Here is a 22,600-nt window from a genome sequence, read left to right as displayed (position 1 = left end):
AAGTACTAAATGTACTTTTTTCTACATTAAAGCAAAGCTATGATTTTTCATTCAGGTTGAAAGAAAAAAAGGAAAGAAAAAGAAGGAAAAAAAAGCAAAGCATTATTCATTCATTATGAAAATTGTCTCGCAAAAAAGTATCTTTCTGCTAGACTGGAGACAGATCTCATGATGTGTTCCTAAAACACATGTTAGAACAATAGAATCTGTTGCATGTGTATCAGATTGATTTTTTTTTTGGTCAAGGATTGACATTAATAGACTCTCATTCAGGGTAAGTTCCAAATTCCTTGAATCTATCAAGTTATCTCCCTTTCCAGATATAATGTCTTAAAGATGATTGAATATGACATCACCTTAAATGTGACATCACTTGGCGCCAGCTATTACATCAAGGTTCCAGTATTGACAAGATTGTAATATCTAGCAATGGATAGCATGCAAGGTTTCCTTGTCTAATGTACATATATAATGAATGGTTACATAGTCATGAATTTAAAGACACATAATTTTTGTGCATTGCAAATCATTTGAAATAGCTTTAGAGCCCATTACATAGCTGTTTTATTTACTCACGTTTCTTTGAAGAAATTTTGAGCACTTGATCTATACCAAGCCTGAAAAGCATTCATTGAAATTTCGGTTTTTAAAATCTATGTATGTAAACCTTCTTTTTTTTTTTTTACATAAGCTTGACATCTGTGACTGACGGTAAACATGTATGATTGTTAACTGTGAATTGGGTTCTGGTTTGAGCAGAGCTGGCAGACGTCGACACAATCCTGATACTTATGCATTGGAAGTTTTCCATGTTTGATATCTGTCAAAGATTTGATACAGAAAACATTTATTCTAAATATCCAATTAAATATATCTGTTTGTGAATAATGATTTGTATTTTGAGTAAAATGCTTTGGATACATGTTAATTGCCTTGAATTCTGGCAGACGTTTGTTTTCAAAGATTATTTGAACATGTTTTCAAAATTTCATTTGGGAAGTAAGTGAAATTATAATGAATCCATGATTCTTAATTCTGTTGTTGACTCTTGAAACTTACCGATATATATATAAATTCAAGTTCTTTGGATAAAAGTCAATTTGGCTGTATTTTAGAAAAGGAATGTATTCAAGTTCCTGAACTTGAACTTCTGTTTTCCTGATAAAAGTTGGTGAAACTGTAACAAATTGCTCTTGGACTTTGTACTTTGGACTGATGTTTGCAGTACTGCTGCATTTAGTTGAATAGATTTCAAAAGAAGAAAAAATAAAGTATTAAATTCTGGTGTTTCATTTGCAACGAAGTTAAATGGATCTATATTACTTGCTTGTGAGTAAGTCCCTCAAATAATTGACAAGTTTATTGGAGCTGATCCGAACCTCAAGGTCATGTTAGGGTTTTGAAATCCATTTGTTTATTCCAAAACACACAGATGGATATTTAGATAACTGAATATGTTACAATACATAGCATTCAACAAGTGTCTGGCTTGGTGTCAATTTTTAACCATTTGTTAGAAAATAAATTTGTTTTTGGTGGAGTAACATATTTGTAGTCATGTCTGTTTGTGATTTGTTTGGCAATCCTTAGATAGACTCTCCGAACAGAGATTTGAAGAGGATATGTATAACATATTTCTGTGGTTGAATTTTACAGATAGTTTTGAATTATCATTTCTTTTTATCCCAAAACCCATATTTCATGTATTGGTCAGGTGTGTGGATAAAAGAGAAATCGACAAAAAATTTCCAGTGAATGTTTGACTTGCCATAGTATTTGCATAATGATATCTGTGATTTTTATGCCCCTTCTGCATACTGTAAAGATTGTCATTTTTGAGCAGTTTTGTTATTCACTCTATTCAAGAGAAGAGTAAAATTGCAAAATTTATACCAATGCTAAATAAAAGACATAGTCTGCATCACAATTTCCATAAAAATACATCCTTTTCGCTTTAATATTTTCTGGTAATGCTGGGAAAATTTTAATCATTAAAATAAAAATTTTAACAGTATATTGTGTCTGAGGGCCATCCTATGATAAAAGTGTGGATAAATCCATGATTCAGAACATCTCAGTTCATGTTATCAAAAGTGAAAATGGGAAGTAATCATAATTGAAGTTTTTATCAAAAGGATGCAAGGAAATTCTATGTTAAAATTGAAATTTGATCTTTCAAATCTTCAAAATTTAAAAAAATTAATTTTCAAAGTTTCCAAAATTGAAATTGATTTCTAATTTAAAGATTAAACAAGAATGATTTAATTTTCTGACACAAAAGTATGCCTTAGAATTTGTTTGGCAATTGTTAAATTATTTCTGAGGAATAAAAATTATTAATAGATAATCTGTTGTAGACTTATTACCAAGTTTCTGTTCCAAAATTTTGAATTATCATTTGTCGATCACCATCCAAAGAACCACAAGTCTTTGTGGCAAACCGTATTGGTCCAGAAAATTTGACCACAAGTTGTAACGATTGTCTCTCCATTGGGCCCATGTACGCCTACATATATATATGTTGAATAGAAGAAAAGCATAGAACCATACTCTTGTAATTTGTCCGCTACAATAAAAAATATTTAATTCACCTGCTGTCATAATTGCGGTTCATTTGAAAGAGATCTGAGTATTGTTCTAAAAATCGACCGCTGCGCGTGATTGAGAAACATTCCACGGTATTATTGAGAGAAATAGAACCACTATTAATATATATTTGGATTGTATATCCTCGGCTTGATCCACCATTGTCTGTTCCGTTATCAAAGTTTACAGATAAAACACTACATTCTTTTTTTTGAAGTGTCTGTATTGTATGGTATATACATACCTGTGCATAGTTTTGGAATAGCTCAGCAGATAATCATTTCATTAATTGTAAACCTAATGAGGGTGTCTAATTGTTGGCCGATGAACCACGGCATGACCGGCTAATCGTAACAAAGCTCACACAATTGTAGATCTGAAAAGGCAATACACAACTCCCACTCACGACTATAGCCCCTGCTGATTGAGGTTACATGCCGATCATATAGACCTGGTGTAATGGACCGAGTCGTACTTCTGGATTAAATGACTTCAAACCAGGTTTGTGTGTAATGCCTTTGTTGGTACCGTGAGTGCAGTATTAAGCCAAGACAGACTCTAGTGGCAGGTTTGTTCTGCGCCATTGATCTCTGATATTGTGGCCTTGGTATACTTCCAAAGCTATGCCGTTAGTGCCTGTGGAATTGTCCCTTGGGTACGGATCTTTCAGGTAGTCTTTCCTACCTGAATGGAATCCCTGGGGTATTGTGCCCTCCCGATAACATTTTCAATGTGGAAAGTGTTTCTTTATCATCAATAGTAACTCCCACCCTGGTCAGTCAAAGGTAAGTCGTATCAAAGGTCTTGAAAAAATAAGATAAATTTATTTAATGTGTATGGAATATTTTGGAAACTTTCCATACCTATTTTTATTTTATTTTTCAATATTTTACCTAAATATTTCATAAAATATGATAATAAAGACATTAATTTAAACAAAATTATTGAAATAGTGTCCTAACAGAACTTATTATTTTTTCTCCTATTGTTACTTGCATTAGCAAATATCCAAATGTCACTGTTAATGGACAAGAAATGGAAGCATGACTTAACATCAAAAGCAATTTTAGAAACTTACATAATTCCAATTAGATTTAATTTTACTAGATGAAAGGAGAAAAGATATCTGTTGTTGTAATTCTCGACAAATCAGACTCTAACAGTCTGATCGGCTTTTGCAGTTACCAAGGTGATCTGTACATAGGTATCATTGTACCTACTTTCTTGTGGTTTGGGAGATTTTAATGGCCTGGTAGCATAAACAGACTTGACTACAAAGCTCCAGATTACAGTGAACTATCTGGAATATTTTTGAAGGATTTTTCCATAGATTTGCTATGTATAGCTCTTTGTTAGTACTATAAACTATTTCTCACAGTCTGAATCTGGGCCAAGTTGAACATTGGAAATTTCTCTATCTATTCTGGTATAGTATTGTTCCAGAAATAAAGAGGCTGTGAGTAGGGTTCTATGGTTAAAATTTTACTAACAGTATCATAAGATTTTTCATCCAGTGACTTTAATACTGATTAAAAAATGTCTTGGTACATGTTTTGGATAAAGAGGAAGAAGTAGAGAACTTCATATTTGAGAAACAAATAACAGACTATTTGTCAACACTTGCAAGATTGTGTGAAAGGCAAAAAATAAATAGCACCTTCCAATACACAATTAGAGTTAGATAAAGTAGAGCCAAAATATGAATTAAACTGCATCATACAGCTGTTTCGTTATTTTACAACTTGTAAGTGATGCAGATGGCCTAAAAATCCAAACTGATGAAATCTTGATGAGGCGGTGCGCTAGCCCTATAATTCAATAAATCTTGCAATTTTCACATATGTGGTAATTTCAGAAGAATAAATCTATGGGCATTGGGAACTCTGTGCAGATATATAGGGGTAGGTGTCACACAGATGTATGGGGATGGGGAATTAGTACAGATATATAGGGGTAACTGTCACACAGATGTATGGGGATTGGGAATTAGTACAGATATATAGGGGTAACTGTCACACAGATGTATGGGGATTGGGAATTAGTACAGATATATAGGGGTAACTGTCACACAGATGTATGGGGATTGGGAATTAGTACAGATATATAGGGGTAGGTGTCACACAGATGTATGGGGATTGGGAATTAGTACAGATATATAGGGGTAGGTGTCACACAGATGTATGGGGATTGGGAACTCTACAGATATATAGGGGTAGGTGTCACACAGATGTATGGGGATTGGGAATTAGTACAGATATATAGGGGTAGGTGTCACACAGATGTATGGGGATTGGGAATTAGTACAGATATATAGGGGTAGGTGTCACACAGATGTATGGGGATTGGGAATTAGTACAGATATATAGGGGTAGGTGTCACACAGATGTATGGGGATTGGGAACTCTACAGATATATAGGGGTAGGTGTCACACAGATGTATGGGGTTTGGGAATTAGTACAGATATATAGGGGTAGGTGTCACACAGATGTATGGGGATTGGGAATTAGTACAGATATATAGGGGTAGGTGTCACACAGATGTATGGGGATTGGGAATTAGTACAGATATATAAGGGTAGGTGTCACACAGATGTATGGGGATTGAGAATTAGTACAGATATATAGGGGTAGGTGTCACACAGATGTATGGGGATTGGGAACTAGTACAGATATAAAGGGGTAGGTGTCACACAGATGTATGGGGATTGGGAATTAGTACAGATATATAGAGGTAGGTGTCACACAGATGTATGGGGATTGGGAACTAGTACAGATATATAGGGGTAGGTGTTATACAGGAGAAGATACTGTTATTTGGAGTGAGGGATTATGAGATATGGTCTGTTATGTCAGGATCATTGTTTATTTTGTGTGTTGACAATCAGTTGGAGGATTCATGATATTTTTTATGTATACTTCATAACAGGTGAAAAAGTTTTTCAATTTCTGACAACAGTTCATAAGAGCTATATATGTGTGTATGATAAAAGATAAACTGTCCCATGTTATATACCAACAGCTATCATATTTCCCATTGTCATATCTGTCACAGTGATTAAGGTCACATGAAGGATGGATAATTTTCACGATCAGATGTCTCTAGTGTTCTTTTTCTCTTCCATTCCTCCATATCTGATTTAACCACTAATATGAGATTTAATAATTGTCATGTTTTCTGTAAATTGCATGGTGCTATTGTAAATAAAAGAGATACAGACCAAGTTTTAAATGAATTTTATACATGTGTGATATTCCCAGGTAAAAATCTGAAGCTTTAAGAAAAACAATAGACTATGTAAAGTGTTAGAGTATAGGAACTTTAGAAACCAGAAGTACAGTCAGTCAGTCCAGATTGATCTGACCTATTTACCTTTCTTTATCATATACCTGGAGCAGAATACTGACCAATCATTCTAATAAAATGGTCACCAGTGATAAACAACAGGTGACCATACCTAAGAATTCCAATCAATTGCCCAACTGTGTTATTCCAAGTAAAGTTCTGTTTAATGTCATTCTTATTGAACTATCTTCTCTGTAAAATTGAACCTGTGTAAACTGAACCTGTGTAAACTGAACCTGTGGAAATTGAACCTATGTAAATTGAACCTGTGTAAACTGAACCTGTGTAAATTGAACCTGTGTAAACTGAACCTGTGTAAATTGAACCTGTGTAAACTGAACCTGTGTAAATTGAACCTGTGTAAACTGAACCAGTGGAAATTGAACTTATGTAAACTGAACCTGTGTAAACTGAACCTGTGTAAATTGAACATGTATAAACTGAACATGTATAAACTGAACCTGTGTAAATTGAACATGTATAAACTGAACCTGTGTAAATTGAACATGTATAAACTGAACCTGTGTAAACTGAACCTGTGTAAACTGAACTTGAATAAATCGAACCTGTGTAAATTGAACATGTATAAACTGAACCTGTGTAAACTGAACCTGTGTAAACTGAACTTGTATAAATCAAACCTGTGTAAATTGAACATGTATAAACTGAACCTGTGTAAACTGAACCTGTGTAAACGGAACCTGTGTAAATTGAACATGTATAAACTGAACCTGTGTAAATTGAACATGTATAAACTGAACCTGTGTAAACTGAACCTGTATAAATCGAACCTGTGTAAATTGAACCTGTGTAAATTGAACCTGTATAAACTGAACCTGTGTAAACGGAACTTGTATAATGAAGAATGCCTTGTAAACTCGACCCTTAGTCAGATACTGCAGGGTATGTTTGTGTATAATGTAGAATTCCTTGCAGACTGGTTTGCTTAAGTCAGATACCTTAGGGTATGCTTGTGAATCTGTGTAATTAGGATTTCCTTGTTAAACAGATCTATAGAAGGATAAGGCAGCTTATGTTTGTGAACCTGTATAATCATAATTTCAGTAAAGAAAAAACTTTAAATCAGATATTTTTGGTGGTGTCTTAATTTCCTGATTTTTCAAAATAAAGAATTATGATATTTTGGAAATTTGATGCACGTATTAATAGTGTTCAGGAAATTCAATAATACAAAAAAATTGTGTCAAATTTGTTGGTTCGTAGACAAAAGAATTGGCTGATAAATATGTTCTCAAAAAATCAACAAAAACTCGAAATCCCACTAAATTGATTAATTCTACAGTATATGTTTTCACAAACTGAATCATCATTTATGTACTTCTTTATCTGTAAACCTGTGTTTTATAGGACCTATGCTTATTGTTAATGATTTTGGTAGGTTTCAATGATTGAAATGAAACCTCACTGAGAAAGTTTGGAAGTTGATTCTTTTTTGGAACATTTTTTTTTTACAGAAGCTGATAAATAATTGTTTTGAGGGTGAATTTTTTTCTCTCAGATCCATTTCTGAGAGTGTTCATTCTTTAGTGATGTCGAGTGTTGTATTGTTACAATTATTGGTGGAAAGTCTGTGATGCCATAGGTGTTTTTCTCTATTACAGAACTGACTGATTAACGATGGAAAGGCTGGAAAAGTTTCAGATAATTTTCAACAATCCCACAGCCACCTATTCGGCAGGAGACACAGTGTATGGGTATGGATGGGTGGTTGTTAAAGACCCAGTATTCGTAGAGAGTAAGTATTGAACTATTTTCATGGTCCATTTTCTTTCATGGATTCAAATAAACTTAATACTTAGCCACAAGTCATGTTGAACAGAGGTCAGTGTCTCAGATCTTTAACTAAAAACCAAAGCTATTATAAAATCTGTCCTGCATTAAACCCATGCCTGGTAATTTTGTCTTTTCATAATGCAGAGTTATCTGCCCTTTTATGCAGGAATCAGTTGAAGAAAGTGATGTAATCTTCTCCTGCAAACTAATGACGTAACGTTCAGTACCTTCTCACAAGAGCTGATAACTTGACATTATGAAGTGAAAAAATAATTCCAATCAAATTTACTCCAATTATAGTCAAATTACAAATGAAATATGTATCATTGTTCAGTAATAAGCCCACCCAGTGACATGGAATCAGAATATAAGTGTCGGCCTTGTTAAATCTATAATCAATTTATCATAACCGAAAACTAAGTCAGAGAAACATACAAAATTCAACGTGGACACCTCTAGCAATTTATTTATTCATATCACAAAATTTATTGTCAAAAATTCTAATAATTATTATGTCTGAATTCACTTAACATCAGACTGTGTACATGTTACATTGCAGTCATTGAAGAGTTCCAAATCTTGATGTTTTTATCTGCTGGTCAATTTGTCAGAATGTTAATGTGACAGCTGAATATCTTGTTTTGTTTACTGAAAAAAATCATCTTTTCCTGAGATGACGAAAACAGGTGGAGACGTTCTGTTTAGTCTCTGGTTGGCATTACAGTTGCAATATACTGATAACACCGTCAGCCGATTGGGGTGAAAAGATCTGCTTTATCGTGATTTAACAGTACAAGCGTATATGATAGGAATGTGGGTTTTTATTTTTTAGAAAACATGTAACAAATTAACTCATATGCTAGAAAGAATTAATGAAAATCTAAACTTCAATGATAAGACAACCTAGAAAAGTATGTTTTTACTGATATTTTATCAAGTAATTATAATTCGTCCATTTTGGGTAATGCTTTATTTTGTGTAGTTCTTTTTCTCTCAAAACATCAGTATGAAAAGGAAAAAAGTTTCTTTGATGAAAACATCTATCAAAGTTGGAAGTTCTATATTGATATGGGAAACATTTTTAGAGGAATTCGTGCTTGGAAAAGTACCTACTTTGTCAGATAAGCATTTGTATTAGAGAATTCTGTAGATAAAAAAACTTTCTTAAAATCGTTTATAGATGGAATAGATTAAAGGAACATTTTGATATATAAGAAATTTTTTTTATTTCTATGGTCTTATATATACTTTGAACAGCTACCTGCAAAGTCACTGTCAAGAGATTAGATTTGTTTTTATCTGTCTCTGTTTTTAGTTCTGGAATATGTATTTGAGATTTTTTAGAAATTAATTTTTATTTTTAAGAAACGTTTTCAGTCAGTCCATTTTAACTAAATTTTTGTTACATATACATTTATTTACATGTTTGTTTTTGTTTGTTTTTTCCCTTTTTTGGAATTTTGGGAATTCAGCAGGGGGAAAAAATTCCAAAAAAATAGAAACAAAAACCAGTAAATGATAGAAAAATCCTCAAGATCTGTTAGTGATGGAAAATATCTGAATGTAGGAATCGGTTCACCCAGCAAAGCCAAAGCCAACAGCTAGTTTGGAAAAGTACCTACTACCCTAAAAACTATTGTACTGGTAGTAAACATCTCCAACTCAAATATTCATATCTGATAACATTATAGGTAGAATTCACTGCTATCTGCAGCTGGGGTTGTATTTTAATGAGATTTAAAGCAATGTTTTACGACTCTTAAACAGGACAGTTCACTGAAAAATGTATACAAAAATACAATAATCGGATACATGCAAGTACAGAAGGTACCATATGGCACACATCCCTGGATAACTCCAAAATTTTAAGAATTTTCCAAAACTTGACATAAATCAAATACTCTTCAAGAGTTTCAAAGATATTTACTGGTTGGCTAAATCTAGTTCATAAAAATGTTTTGGCTTGAAAGGTACATGGCCTACAAGTTTAAAAAAAAAAAATCTTCTTTGAAAAAATGCAGGCAGATCAATCTCACTGTAGTTAGTTTTCTTATCAACAAGAGATTGCTTGGTTGCCAGAGATTTTGATACTTAATAGAAACGGTGAAAAAATGTAGATATATACTTAAAGTAGTTTATAAAAGCTGACATTGATGTGAAAACATGGATTCAAGGCTATTAAATAAAATAAAAAAAAAATAAAAAAAAAGGAAGTAGATAGAAATACAGGTTTTTTTTATTTGTGATCCTGTTTAATTTACATGTTGCTAGTCCCATTATACAAGTTGCCGGTCATCGAAACAAGTGGTCGTGTTATTGGATTGAAGTTTTGGTACTTTTGGTTTTAAGGTTATGACATTGTCCTTCATTTGAGATTTTCACCTCTCTAGGTGCACTAAAATGTCAAACGTATTGGGATTCTAAAGTTATAGTACAATACAGCCAAAGTCTACACTGCTGGGCTCTTTATAAAAAGGTACAGTAAAACTTGTCTACAGAGACCAAAAAAATTCGAATTAACCTTTATAAGTATGTACCAGCCCTCATGTAGAATTGATATTTCTATGATTTGTGTTAAAATTGCAACCTGAAATATATGGCTTTAAAGACAGGTTTTATCTTACACAGGTGGCCTTTATATACAGGCATCTGTTGTATACAGATGACCTTTATAGACAGGTATGTGTTATATACATGTGGCCTTTATATACAGGTATCTGTTGTATACAGATGACCTTTATAAACAGGTACAGGTAATATACATGTGGCCTTTGTAGACAGGTATGTGTTATATACAGATGGCCTTTATAAACAGGTACAGGTAATATACATGTGGCCTTTATAGACAGCTTTGTATGTGTTATATACAGATGGCCTTTATAAACAGGTACTGGTTATTTGTGATATACACTACAGCAGTGTGTTTGTCCTTCAGTACACTACAGCAGTGTGTTTGTCCTTCAGTACACTACAGCAGTGTGTTTGTTCTTCAGTACACTACAGCAGTGTGTTTATCCTTCAGTACACTACAGCAGTGTGTTTGTCCTTCAGTACACTACAACAGTGTGTTTGTCCTTCAGTACACTACAGCAGTGTGTTTGTTCTTCAGTACACTACAGCAGTGTGTTTATCCTTCAGTACACTACAGCAGTGTGTTTGTCCTTCAGTACACTACAACAGTGTGTTTGTCCTTCAGTACACTACAGCAGTGTGTTTATCCTTCAGTACACTACAGCAGTGTGTTTGTCCTTCAGTACACTACAGCAGTGTGTTTGTCCTTCAGTACACTACAGCAGTGTGTTTGTCCTTCAGTACACTACAGCAGTGTGTTTGTCCTTCAGTACACTACAACAGTGTGTTTATCCTTCAGTACACTACAACAGTGTGTTTATCCTTCAGTACACTACAGCAGTGTGTTTGTCCTTCAGTACACTACAACAGTGTGTTTGTCCTTCAGTACACTACAGCAGTGTGTTTGTCCTTCAGTACACTACAGCAGTGTGTTTATCCTTCAGTACACTACAGCAGTGTGTTTGTCCTTCAGTACACTACAGCAGTATGTTGACAGTTATAGTACAGTTGTGGTTTTGATTTTGTTATAAAGTTTTAAAGTTGTTTAAAGTTTCTTCATTCGAAGTGTCTTCCCAATTACGTTTGTTGTGAACTACTGACTTACACATCTGATTAACTGGTCCAATTTCAATTTGAGAAAAAAGAGTTTTCTACTGTTTTTTATAAAAATTTAATTGGTACAAGACAAATAAAGTCATTTTTATCTAATCTATAAATAAAATGTGTGTGGAAGTCAAAACTGAAAATCCCAGAAATGTTTGGATGTTTATATCTAAGCGTTGTTATTTATACCAGGTCAAGATCTGCTGGCGATGTTGATTTTCATTTGCCCTTCAAAACGTCAACATTGAGGAATTGATATTTTAATGAAGATGTAGCCTTGAGAAGTGAGTTATGTTCACTTTCAAAATTAAGTGGTTAAAACGGTTTGTGAAGAGGACAATAATTGAGATGGAGTTACAAACTTCCTCTGATGTATATAGTTGGTTCGCTTTCTAAGCAGTAACTGCTAATGGTGAAGCAGATTGTATACTTAACCATTCATGTATCTATTAGGGTTATCCTCAGCAAATCTACAAGTTTTCTTTTTATTGTTTGTTTGTTTTTTCTTTTCTCCAACTTGAAATCGAACTTACCTGTAATTGTAAAGAAATGAAATAATGATCTTTGTTTTTCTTTCATTAATTAATCTTTCATATCTTTTTGTGAGAATATTTCAACTGAATCAAAAACGTTTTTATTGATAGTTTATGTAGGGGGTCAGTTAATACAGCCAGTCAGTATTAACAGGTTGTCAGGTCACAAAGGTGGTCATTATATACAGGTTGTCATTATATACAGGTTGTCAGGTCACAAAGATGGTCAGTATATACAGCCAGTCAGTATTAACAGGTTGTCTGGTCACAAAGGTGGTCAGTATATACAGGTTGTCAGTATATATAGGTTGTCAGGTCAAAAAGGTGGTCAGTATATACAGGTGGTCAGTATATACAGGTTGTCAGTATATACCCATTGTCAGGTCACAAAGGTGGTCAGTGTATACAGGTGGTCAATATATACAGGCATTCAGTATATACAGGTGATCAGTATATACAGGTGGTCAGTATATACATGTTGTCAGGTCACAAAGGTGGTCAGTATATACAGGTTGTCAGTAGATACAGGTTGTCAGTATATACAGGTGGTCAGTATATACAGGTTGTCATTATATAAAAGTTGTCAGGTCACAAAGGTGGTCAGTATATACAGGTGATCAGTATATACAGGTGGTCAGTATATACAGGTTGTCAGTATATACATGTTGTCAGGTCACAAAGGTGGTCAGTATATACAGGTTGTCAGTAGTTACAGGTTGTCAGTATATACAGGTAGTCAGTATATACAGGTTGTCAGTATATACAAGTTGTCAGATCACAAAGGTGGTCAGTATATACAGGTGGTCAGTTCATACAATTGGTCAGTATATACAAGTTGTCAGTATATACAGGTTGTCAGTTCATACAATTGGTCAGTATATATAGGTTGTCAGTATATACAGGTGGTCAGTATGTACAGGTGGGTAGTACATGTAGTTTACACTGAAAAGAAGTTTCTATGAAATAGAAATCTTCTTTAAACAAGTGATAGCTTTGTAGGGTTGGTCATTTAATTTTTTTTAAAGAAAACTTTGAATAACTGAACTGTTTCTGAAATAATTCAAACTTCTATGAACTCACAAGTTGCCAGACGAAAGGGAATGAAATTGGTATTCGTAACTGAAGTTGTTTGTTATAGTGTCTCTAAAACACTGAAAGATGTTGATATTTATCATAAACTCTGACGTTGTTGTTTTCAGTGATCTGTGTTATAACCAACACCAGTGATGATGTATTGTAACATATATACCTCACATATGTGTAAAACTGTTGGTAGTAACCATTACCTGGACATTCTTCTTCGAATATGACGTCACACAGTCATCACAGATTCCTTCTATCTTGCTTTGTGCAGAGTTCACAATAACCATACTGACGTAACAGCCAGGGTTGAGGGGTGGGAGAGGGACTAAGACTTAGCGGCAGAGAGAAAATTAATCATCTCTTTATCTAAAAAGAGCGAGGGTTGTAAAAATATAGAATATAGTCGCCTTTGATGATGATTCTGTTATGATAGGGTGGCGGGTAGGATTTAGAGAAATGTGGCTTGTATACCTGATCAGACAGAGGCTGACATGGGGTCATCGTAATTGGTGTGAGGAATAAAAGATCCTAAGGAAGAAAAGGTATCACATTATATCAACAATAAATCAGTGTCTGCTAATAAGCCCACCCAAGTCTATTGCAACTCAATATGATTAAAATAAATGCTGTTTTATTTTCTGCAATACGCCCAACAATGACTTTGAGTCAGAATATTTATGTGTAGGCCTCATTGTATGGAAAAGGTGATAATGAGATTGAGGTTAGAAAACAAAGACTAACTATGTGTAATGAGTGACAAGGTGTAGGAAGATAGAATTAAGACTAACTACCTGTAATGAGAGAGAGGGTGGAGGAAGAGGGAAAGACTTACTATCTGTAATGAGAGAGAGGGTGGAGGAAGAGGGAAAGACTTACTACCTGTAATGAGACAGAGAGAGAGAGAGGTGGGGGAAGAGGGAAAAGACTTACTATCTGTAATGAGAGAGAGGGTGGAGGAAGAGGGAAAGACTTACTATCTGTAATGAGAGAGAGGGTGGAGGAAGAGGGAAAGACTACTTCCTGTAATGGGAGAGAGGGTTGAGGAAGAGGGAAAGACTTATTGTCTGTAATGGGAGAGAGGGTGGAGGAAGAGGGAAAGACTTACTACCTGTAATGAGAGAGAGGGTGGAGGAAGGAATGAGAGAGGGAAAGACTTACTACCTGTTGAGAGAGAGAGAGGGGGAAAGACTGAGAGAGGAGGGTGGAGGAAGGAGGTTATGAGAGAGAGGGTGGAGGATGAAGGAAAGACTTACTATCTGTAATGAGGGAGAGGGTGGAGGAAGAGGGAAAGACTACTTCCTGTAATGAGAGAGAGGGTGAAGGAAAAGGGAAAGACTTATTACCTGTAATGAGAGAGAGGGTGGAGGAAGAGGGAAAGACTTACTACCTGTAATGAGAGAGGTTGGAGGAAGAGGGAAAGACTTACTATCTGTAATGAGAGAGAGGGTGGAGGAAGAGGGAAAGACTAACTACCTGTAATGAGGGAGAGGGTGGAGGAAGAGGGAAAGACTTAGAGAGAGAGAGAGGGTGTAATGAGGGAGACTTACTACCTGTAATGAGAGAGAGAGAGGGAAAGACTTATTACCTGTAATGAGAGAGAGGGTGGAGGAAGAGGGAAAGACTTACTACCTGTAATGAGAGAGAGGGTGGAGGATGAAGGAAAGACTTACTATCTGTAATGAGGGAGAGGGTGGAGGAAGAGGGAAAGACTACTTCCTGTAATGGGAGAGAGGGTGGAGGAAGAGGGAAAGACTTACTACCTGTAATGAGAGAGAGGGTGGAGGAAGAGGGAAAGACTTACTACCTGTAATGAGAGAGAGGGTGGAGGAAGAGGGAAAGACTTACTACCTGTAATGAGAGAGAGAGAGTGGAGAGAGGAGAGAGGGTGGAGACTGGAGAGAGAGAGAGAGAGTGGAGGGAAAGACTTACTACCTGTAATGAGACAGAGAGAGAGAGAGGTGGGGGAAGAGGGAAAAGACTTACTACCTGTAATGAGAGAGAGGGTGGAGGAAGAGGGAAAGACTTACTACCTGTAATGAGAGAGAGGGTGGAGGAAGAGGGAAAGACTTACTACCTGTAATGAGAGAGAGGGTGGAGGAAGAGGGAAAGACTTACTACCTGTAATGAGAGAGAGGGTGGAGGAAGAGGGAAAGACTTACTACCTGTAATGAGAGAGAGGGAGAGGTGGAGGAAGAGGAGAGAAAGACTTACTACCTGTAATGAGAGAGAGGAGTGGAATGGAGAGAGGGTGGAGGAAGACTAATACCTGTAAGAGAGAGAGGGTGGAGAGAGAGGGTGGAGGAAGAGGGAAAGACTTACTACCTGTAATGAGAGAGAGGGTGGAGGAAGAGGGAAAGACTAATTACCTGTAATGAGAGAGAGGGTGGAGGAAGAGGGAAAGACTCACTACCTGTAATGAGAGAGGGTGGAGGAAGAGGGAAAGACTAATTACCTGTAATGAGAGAGAGGGTGGAGGAAGAGGGAAAGACTTACTACCTGTAATGAGAGAGACGATGTAGGAAAATGGAAAGGTGTTTTATGGTAAAGGAGGGAATGTGTTTTATGGTAAAGGAGGGAAGGTGTTTTATGGTAAATGAGGGAAGGTGTTTGTAGTACAGGGTTTAAAGGAAGGAAGGTGTCTTGAGGTAAATGAGGAAAGTTGTTTTGTGTAAGGGGAAGGGTTAAAGGGAAAAACAGAAGGTCATAAGAAAAATAGACTAAAAAATCCTCAAGATGATGAATTACTAAAGATCACCATGGTTATGTTCAGCAGTGATCCCCTACTGTTACACAGAAACACATGAGAGGAACAATGTCGTAATTAACCAAACAACCTTTTCACATGTATACACTCTGCTAATTCTGATGCCCTGACGAGTGCCAACAAAGTTCGTTAAAGTCCTATCTATACAACATCATTGTTTATGATCAGCAAGGCTTCTGTCTTCCAAAACTCTGATAAATTAACACATTGCTTCAATGTATCTGATGAAGACCATGATTTGTCTTTAATATAACCAAAAAATTTGTTAGTCTGTTGTCCCTGTTGACAAATCTGATCATTTGTTTGTCTTCATAAACAAGTCTGGTTAGTATGTTGTTATTCTAAACTAGTCTGGTTAGGAAGTTGTGCTCTAGACATATCTGTATAGTATGTTAGCAAGTCTGGACAAGTGTGGTCAGTTTGTCGTAATTCAAGACAAATCTTGGTTAGAATGACCAAACCAAGCAAAATTAAAACTGCACATTTGAATAAATATTTTTCTGGTAACGTCATTTAAAAATGTAATTTATGTTCTCCAATTTTTAAAATATTTTTGAAATGTACAGGTTGTTTACTCTATTTTCATGCCGTAAGCTCAAGTGTGCTCATGATTTTACACAGTGATATATAATATACAAAAATAATATGTGTTTTACATATGGGTATGCTAATTGCCTGGAAAACAAGGTCAATATGCAAATTTTTGTTCTTCACATCATGTGCTGGTCAAATTGCTTGTGGCATTTATAGGGAGTCATTGTATAATTCTTCATTACAGAGCAATATTGACATATAATGACTGACTGTTATCAGCGGATAGAATGGTGGTTTTAGAATCAGAAAACTGGGTTATATGTGGTTAAGATGTTAGCATAAGTACAGGTTCAAAAGATAGCACAGCAGTCAAGATTTTGCACTGTGTCAATACATGATCTAGCACAGAGATTAAGAGGTTAGCAGATGGTCAAATAATGCACAGGTTGATAAGTTTCCAAAGTGGTTAAAGTCAGCATGAAAGGGTTGAAGATATCTTTTAAGGAACAGTGGTTGACTGGTAAGAACTGAGGGTAGCACAGAGGTTAACAGGTTAGAACTGTGGATAGCACAGAGGTTAACAGGTTAGAACTGTGGATAGCACAGAGGTTAACAGGTTAGAACTGTGGATAGCACAGAGGTAAACTGGTTAGAACTGTGAATAGCACAGAGGTAAACTGGTTAGAACTGTGGATAGCACAGAGGTTAACAGGTTAGAACTGTGGATAGTAGCACAGAGGTAAACAGGTTAGAACTGTCGATAGTAGCACAGAGGTAAACAGGTTAGAACTGTCGATAGCACAGAGGTAAACTGGTTAGAACTGTGGATAGCACAGAGGTTAACAGGTTAGAACTGTGGATAGCACAGAGGTTAACAGGTTAGAACTGTGGATAGCACAGAGGTTAACAGGTTAGAACTGTGGATAGCACAGAGGTTAACATGCTAGAACTGTGGGTAGCACAGAAGTTAAAAGGTTAGAACTGTGGATATCACAGATGTGAAAGTGCAGAAGTAATTGATAGAGCACTTGAAAGGTCAGTTAAAGGGTTAAGGTTAGTACAGGTAGGGGCTAATATAATCAAAGCAACAGTGGATAGGATAAGATAGAGGTTTAACATGTACAATTTCAGGTTTCTACAGAGGTTAAGAGATTTGCACAGAGGCTATAAGGTTAGCACTAGCAAGGGCTTAATATTACTTATCAGTCATTAGTTTAAATGTTAGCTCACATAGTTACAACAAGGAATTAGCACAAAGGTTATCAAGCCTAATGCCTGGTGATCAGTGATGAGAAAAACATCCATGGATAGAGATGTTAACAAATAATCTTGTGTACTGACAATGAAACATGCTCTTTGTATGTACTGAAGACATCAGTAAAAAGTCTTTAGAATACCAAGTCAGGCATTAATTTGGTTTCTGATGCTGATCTAAATTTTCTCGGATTAATGGAAATTAATTATCAACTTCCAGCCCCGAAACAGATGTAATTGAAAACTTCCCTGGCAGGATGAACCTACTGACATCACTGTTAGCAGGAGTTTTAGTTTGGTTTGATTTGTCGAAAATTGCATTTAACACAAGTACAAAAAAAAAATGCTTGCTGTTCCATTCATTCCATTAGCAGAACATCAAAAGAAATTATTGCTCTGCTTGGAATGGCTGATGAGGAGGCAGCGGAAGTCTTTCAAAAAAACTCATTTCACATTTCTTCAGTGGATTCAACCTCTCAATTTGAAAATTTTCCGAGAACTGTTGGTGTTGAGATTCCCTAAAGGGAGGTCAATGTTCTCTGCATGAACAATCAAACGAAACTCAAGTTATCAACTGTCAGTTACCAAACATTTCAAAAGTTCCCGTCTGCAAATGATAACGGCCTGTCAGACACAGTGTTTTCAAAAATTTTCCACCATTAACGAAATTTTACTATTGCTTTTCGTTTAAAACTATATTGCAGAGCTAATGCCCATAAGATACTGTTTTAAATGTCCACCCCTCATTGATAAAAGTATAAAATCTACTGATAATAGAAATTTAAATCGTCCTATTGAGATAAGATCACAGAACTAGCTGAAATTTTTTACATAAATGTTTATGCAATGTAAATAGACACATATCTGTATAGTTTGATAATTTTTCTATTCAAATATTTAGTTAAGAATTTTCATAGATTTAACGATTGTGAGAAACGATCGTAATGAGATATAACGCTGAGGTTGGATAATTGATATTTATGTTGTTTACAAACTCGGCAAAGCAAGAAGAGTCAGCAATTATAACGTCAGGCACTAGAGTTCTCACAGGATGCAAAACTTTATCTTAATCTCTAGGTGGTATTACAGGGAGCACACCATAGAATAACTTTATATAGATTCTCTTCTCAGAGCCATAGAAGCCATAGACATATTTGTGAATGCTTCACTGCCGAAATCATTTTCTGTTGTCAAAAAATTTTTGAGGTATTGATTTTGCCTGTCAGACGTGTAAAGCCATATCTAGTGAGATAGAACGTAGCTGGAGAGCTTGGTGATAACTTAGACTAATGACTTTCCCCTGTGCATGTCTTGCATGCAATATTCTCAACAAAGAAAGCCATTGAAATTCATTTCAACTGTCATTTGTAAACTGAAGATTTGAAATTGGGAAACCAATGTTCATTTTGCCATAGAAAGATTATTAGTAAAGCCGATGTATTGTGTGTGGTATGCTGTTTTTAAATATATATGTATTTCCATATCAGTAATTTCCCTTCCGAACCATACTCCCCCCCTCCCCCACCCCATTTCCAAGCTCCAAGCCAAATATAATGTATACATTCCCGAACTACACAATCAATTAGATTGTATCATCAATTGCTTATCAGCTGCAGAACCTGTCTGTAAAGGATCAGATGTTTTCAACTTTCTAACACAGAACCTGTCTATAAGGGATAAGATGTTTTCAACTTTCTAACACAGAACCTGTCTATAAGGGATAAGATGTTTTCAACTTTCTAACACAGAACCTGTCTGTAAAGGATCAGATGTTTTCAACTTTCTAACACAGAACCTGTCTATAAAGGATCAGATGTTTTTCAACATTTCTAACACAGAACCTGTCTATCAGCTGCAACATTTCTAACACAGAACCTGTCTATAAGGGATAAGATGTTTTCAACTTTCTAACACAGAACCTAAAGGATCAGATTTTTTCAACTTTCTAACACAGAACCTGTCTATAAAGGATCAGATGTTTTTCAACATTTCTAACACAGAACCTGTCTATAAGGGATCATATGATTTCAAGTTTTCTTAAACCAGAACCTGTCTATAAATGACCAAGTGTTTTATGAGTTTAGCATTTGCCAATTTGATCAATTTTTATTAGATTTTACACAATGAACGTGCCTTGGATGAGTTCGTGTTTTGACTTCTTAATTCAAAGTCGGTATTATTATTTATAGAAAATCCTCAACCAGTTCAGTGATACAGCACTTCTGTGATTTCACATTCCAACAAGTTTTGATTAAAGATTATCGTGATCATTTGTAGAAATTTGTCAAACAATGATATTTAGATATTTACTATTTTGTGAATTATATACTGAAAAGCAGAACCTGTCTGCAAGGAAATCAACAGGTTGAAATAAAACATAAGAAAAAGAACTGGATGAATTATGAAAAAATTGCCTACAAGTATATATAAAAAGTTTAGTACAGCTCACACTTACAGTGCAGAAAATTAGATTGTTCTGACGCTGCTTCACATGTATAAAAGTTGTGAGAAACCATACAATCAGATGTACTTTGAATGAAAGAATCGTAAAGAATCACTAAGATTTAGACTAAATGGCAGTTTCTTTGCACAGTGTTTACATGGGGGCCACAACTTCTGCCAAACTCTTCCCGTGCCTGGATACCTGGAGAGATACGGAAAGTTTTTCATTACTTACAGTGAGCTAGGGTGCAGATGTTGTTTTATCGTTCTGGGTATTGTTACTTCACACTTCAGTGTGCCGTCTGCTCTGCAATGATACTGATTTACCGACACGTGTCATGGCCCCACAGTTTTTCTCTCCTCTTATTTATAGACATGTATATTTTTCCAACTTCTTTCAGAGATCTAAATTAGGTTTTCATGCACCAGTTTTGTCCATTCTCTTAAGAGAAATTTTTTTTTAAGAATTGAATTTTACCTCTGAGAATTGGTTGTCAAGCTCTGCGGGGCTCAAAAAAGGTGGGCTTATTAAAAAGTGATGATATGGCCTGTGTTGGGATTTCTACTCTACTGACAAATTACTAGATGCGGAGGGGCTTATTATCAGACATGGGCTTATTATTGGATAAGTATGGCATATTCCGAAGATCCTGTTACTTTAGAGAGGTATTTGATTTTTACATTGATTGAAATCCTGTTTTTTTTTCTAAATCATTTTTGTTTGCAATGTTTTGTTTATATTTAAATTATGTTGATTTAAGAAAACTAGTGCATAAATTAATAATGTTAGCTGTTTGTATATCTACCTTCACCTTATCAAAAACCTTTATCCTAAATGTTTATGATCATTCATATGCTGTATGTCTCGATTTAGTTAATAGTATAAAAAAAATCGGCGTTTATTGGCATTTTCAGTTGAAAATTTTGATTTTGATTATAAACAAAGTGGTCAAGCCAGTATTGATTTAATCAAAATTCTAAGCTGTTGTTTATATGAAAGAATTGTAATCAGGTGTTTTTATGTACTGAATTATAATGATACCAGAATATTTTGATTCAATTTAGATCGTACAGCACAAACATTACAGCTTTTTATTCTGGACAAAATATTGCAAGGTCCAAAATGACACATTTAACCTTACTGTTGCCCTAGAAGTGGGTTATAGTCCTTGATGATTCTCACAACCTTTGCTAAATGTTATTGTCTTTAGTGTCAAAATCTGACCATAATTGTGTCTAAGTGAAACGCACCAGGTGACATGTTGATAAATAATCACTTCCATCACATCACGTTATAAATGGTACATTGTGAAAACAAAATGTCTGGGGTCCTCAATTGTTGTGACTTTTTTTTTATTTGGATCTGTCTAAACAGAGGGATGTCATGGTCATTAGTTAAAGTTTTCTACTTCTGATCTGTTATGATATATGTAATGATTTATATCCAGAGTTAAGGGTATATGCTCCCTTAGCATTGCGCCTGTTAGATTGGTGTTAGAGTTAAGGGTGTATGATACCTTATACACTACTGTTTTTTGTGTAAAGAATTAAGGCTTTATGCTGCCTTTGACATTATATCTGTGATTTGCATTAGAATTAAAGATATATTACACCTCCTTCCACATTATAAATATTATACCTTACACATTACACCTGTGGTTTGTGTCAGAGTTAAGGCTATATGCTACCTTCCACATTTTATCTGTGATTTGTATTAAAATTAAGGTTATATGCTACATTAAACAATATAACTGTAATTTGTTTTAGAGTTGAGGCTACCCCTTATATGCTAGCTGATTCATCTTACCTGTAATCTGTGTTACAATTAAGACCATATGACACCTTATACATTGACCCTGGGGTTTTTTGTTAGAGTTAAGGCTGTATGCTGCCTGTGAGTCATTAGACCTATGACTTGTGTTAAGTTCACACAATTTATATCTTATACATCAAATACTTGAAGTTTTGATTACCTCAATAAATGTAGCCAGACTGAAGTCTGACATTCTAGATTAGTGTAAGATTTAATGAGAGATTAGATAAAATGAAGTATTTGTGTTCACCTACTTCCACCTAAGTACAGAAAATTTCCAAGTAATATAGATTTAAGGTGTGCCATTGTGTTATTGCATTATTTCACATTTGGTGAAATTTCTCACCTGTAACATATCAAACATGGATAATTAAGCCTGTAAATTGCCTATCCTTTCATTCACTCTCATTATAAATGTGCTTTACCACTCTTTGAGGAAGAGCTAGATTGATCAAAAACAAAAAAATAAGAACAGTGCACACCCTTCGTTACATTCTGATGTTGGTTATATTACAGATACAGAAATATTGTTCCTCTTTTCTTAATTCTGCCGTATTTTTGTTTTTATTTATGTTTTTTCCTTGTCATTTTTCTAAATGCCTAAAATGTATCTTTTCATCTTCTGATTTTTTTTTATTATTCATACGTTCATTTTAACCTTTGCATATAATTTTTATTGTCAAAATTACTTTGCACTGAGAGTCTTCTCTGTTGATAATAGGCAGTGATGTCATTACTGTGATTATATTCACGAGTTGACTAGGTATGAATTCGCTCAA

At 35.1% G+C, this 22,600-nt stretch overlaps 1 protein-coding gene across 1 annotated transcript in view; it reads left to right on the top strand.

The window, feature by feature from the left end:
• LOC132563559 (arrestin domain-containing protein 2-like) overlaps positions 1-22,600 on the top strand; it is an 81,457-nt gene that overhangs the window by 41,081 nt on the left and 17,776 nt on the right. The window contains exon 3 of the mRNA XM_060228299.1: positions 7,552-7,685. Coding sequence (XP_060084282.1) covers positions 7,568-7,685 — 118 coding nt within the window. The 5' untranslated portion in view covers positions 7,552-7,567. The remainder of the gene's footprint in view (positions 1-7,551; positions 7,686-22,600) is intronic.

Source organism: Ylistrum balloti, unplaced genomic scaffold (genome assembly GCF_031769215.1).
Source record: "Ylistrum balloti isolate Yb309-2 unplaced genomic scaffold, AGI_CSIRO_Ybal_v1 Utg371768, whole genome shotgun sequence".
NCBI lineage: Eukaryota > Metazoa > Mollusca > Bivalvia > Pectinida > Pectinidae > Ylistrum > Ylistrum balloti.
The sequence above is the reverse complement of the archived record's forward strand: the minus strand, read 5'-3'. Positions and strand labels throughout refer to the sequence as shown.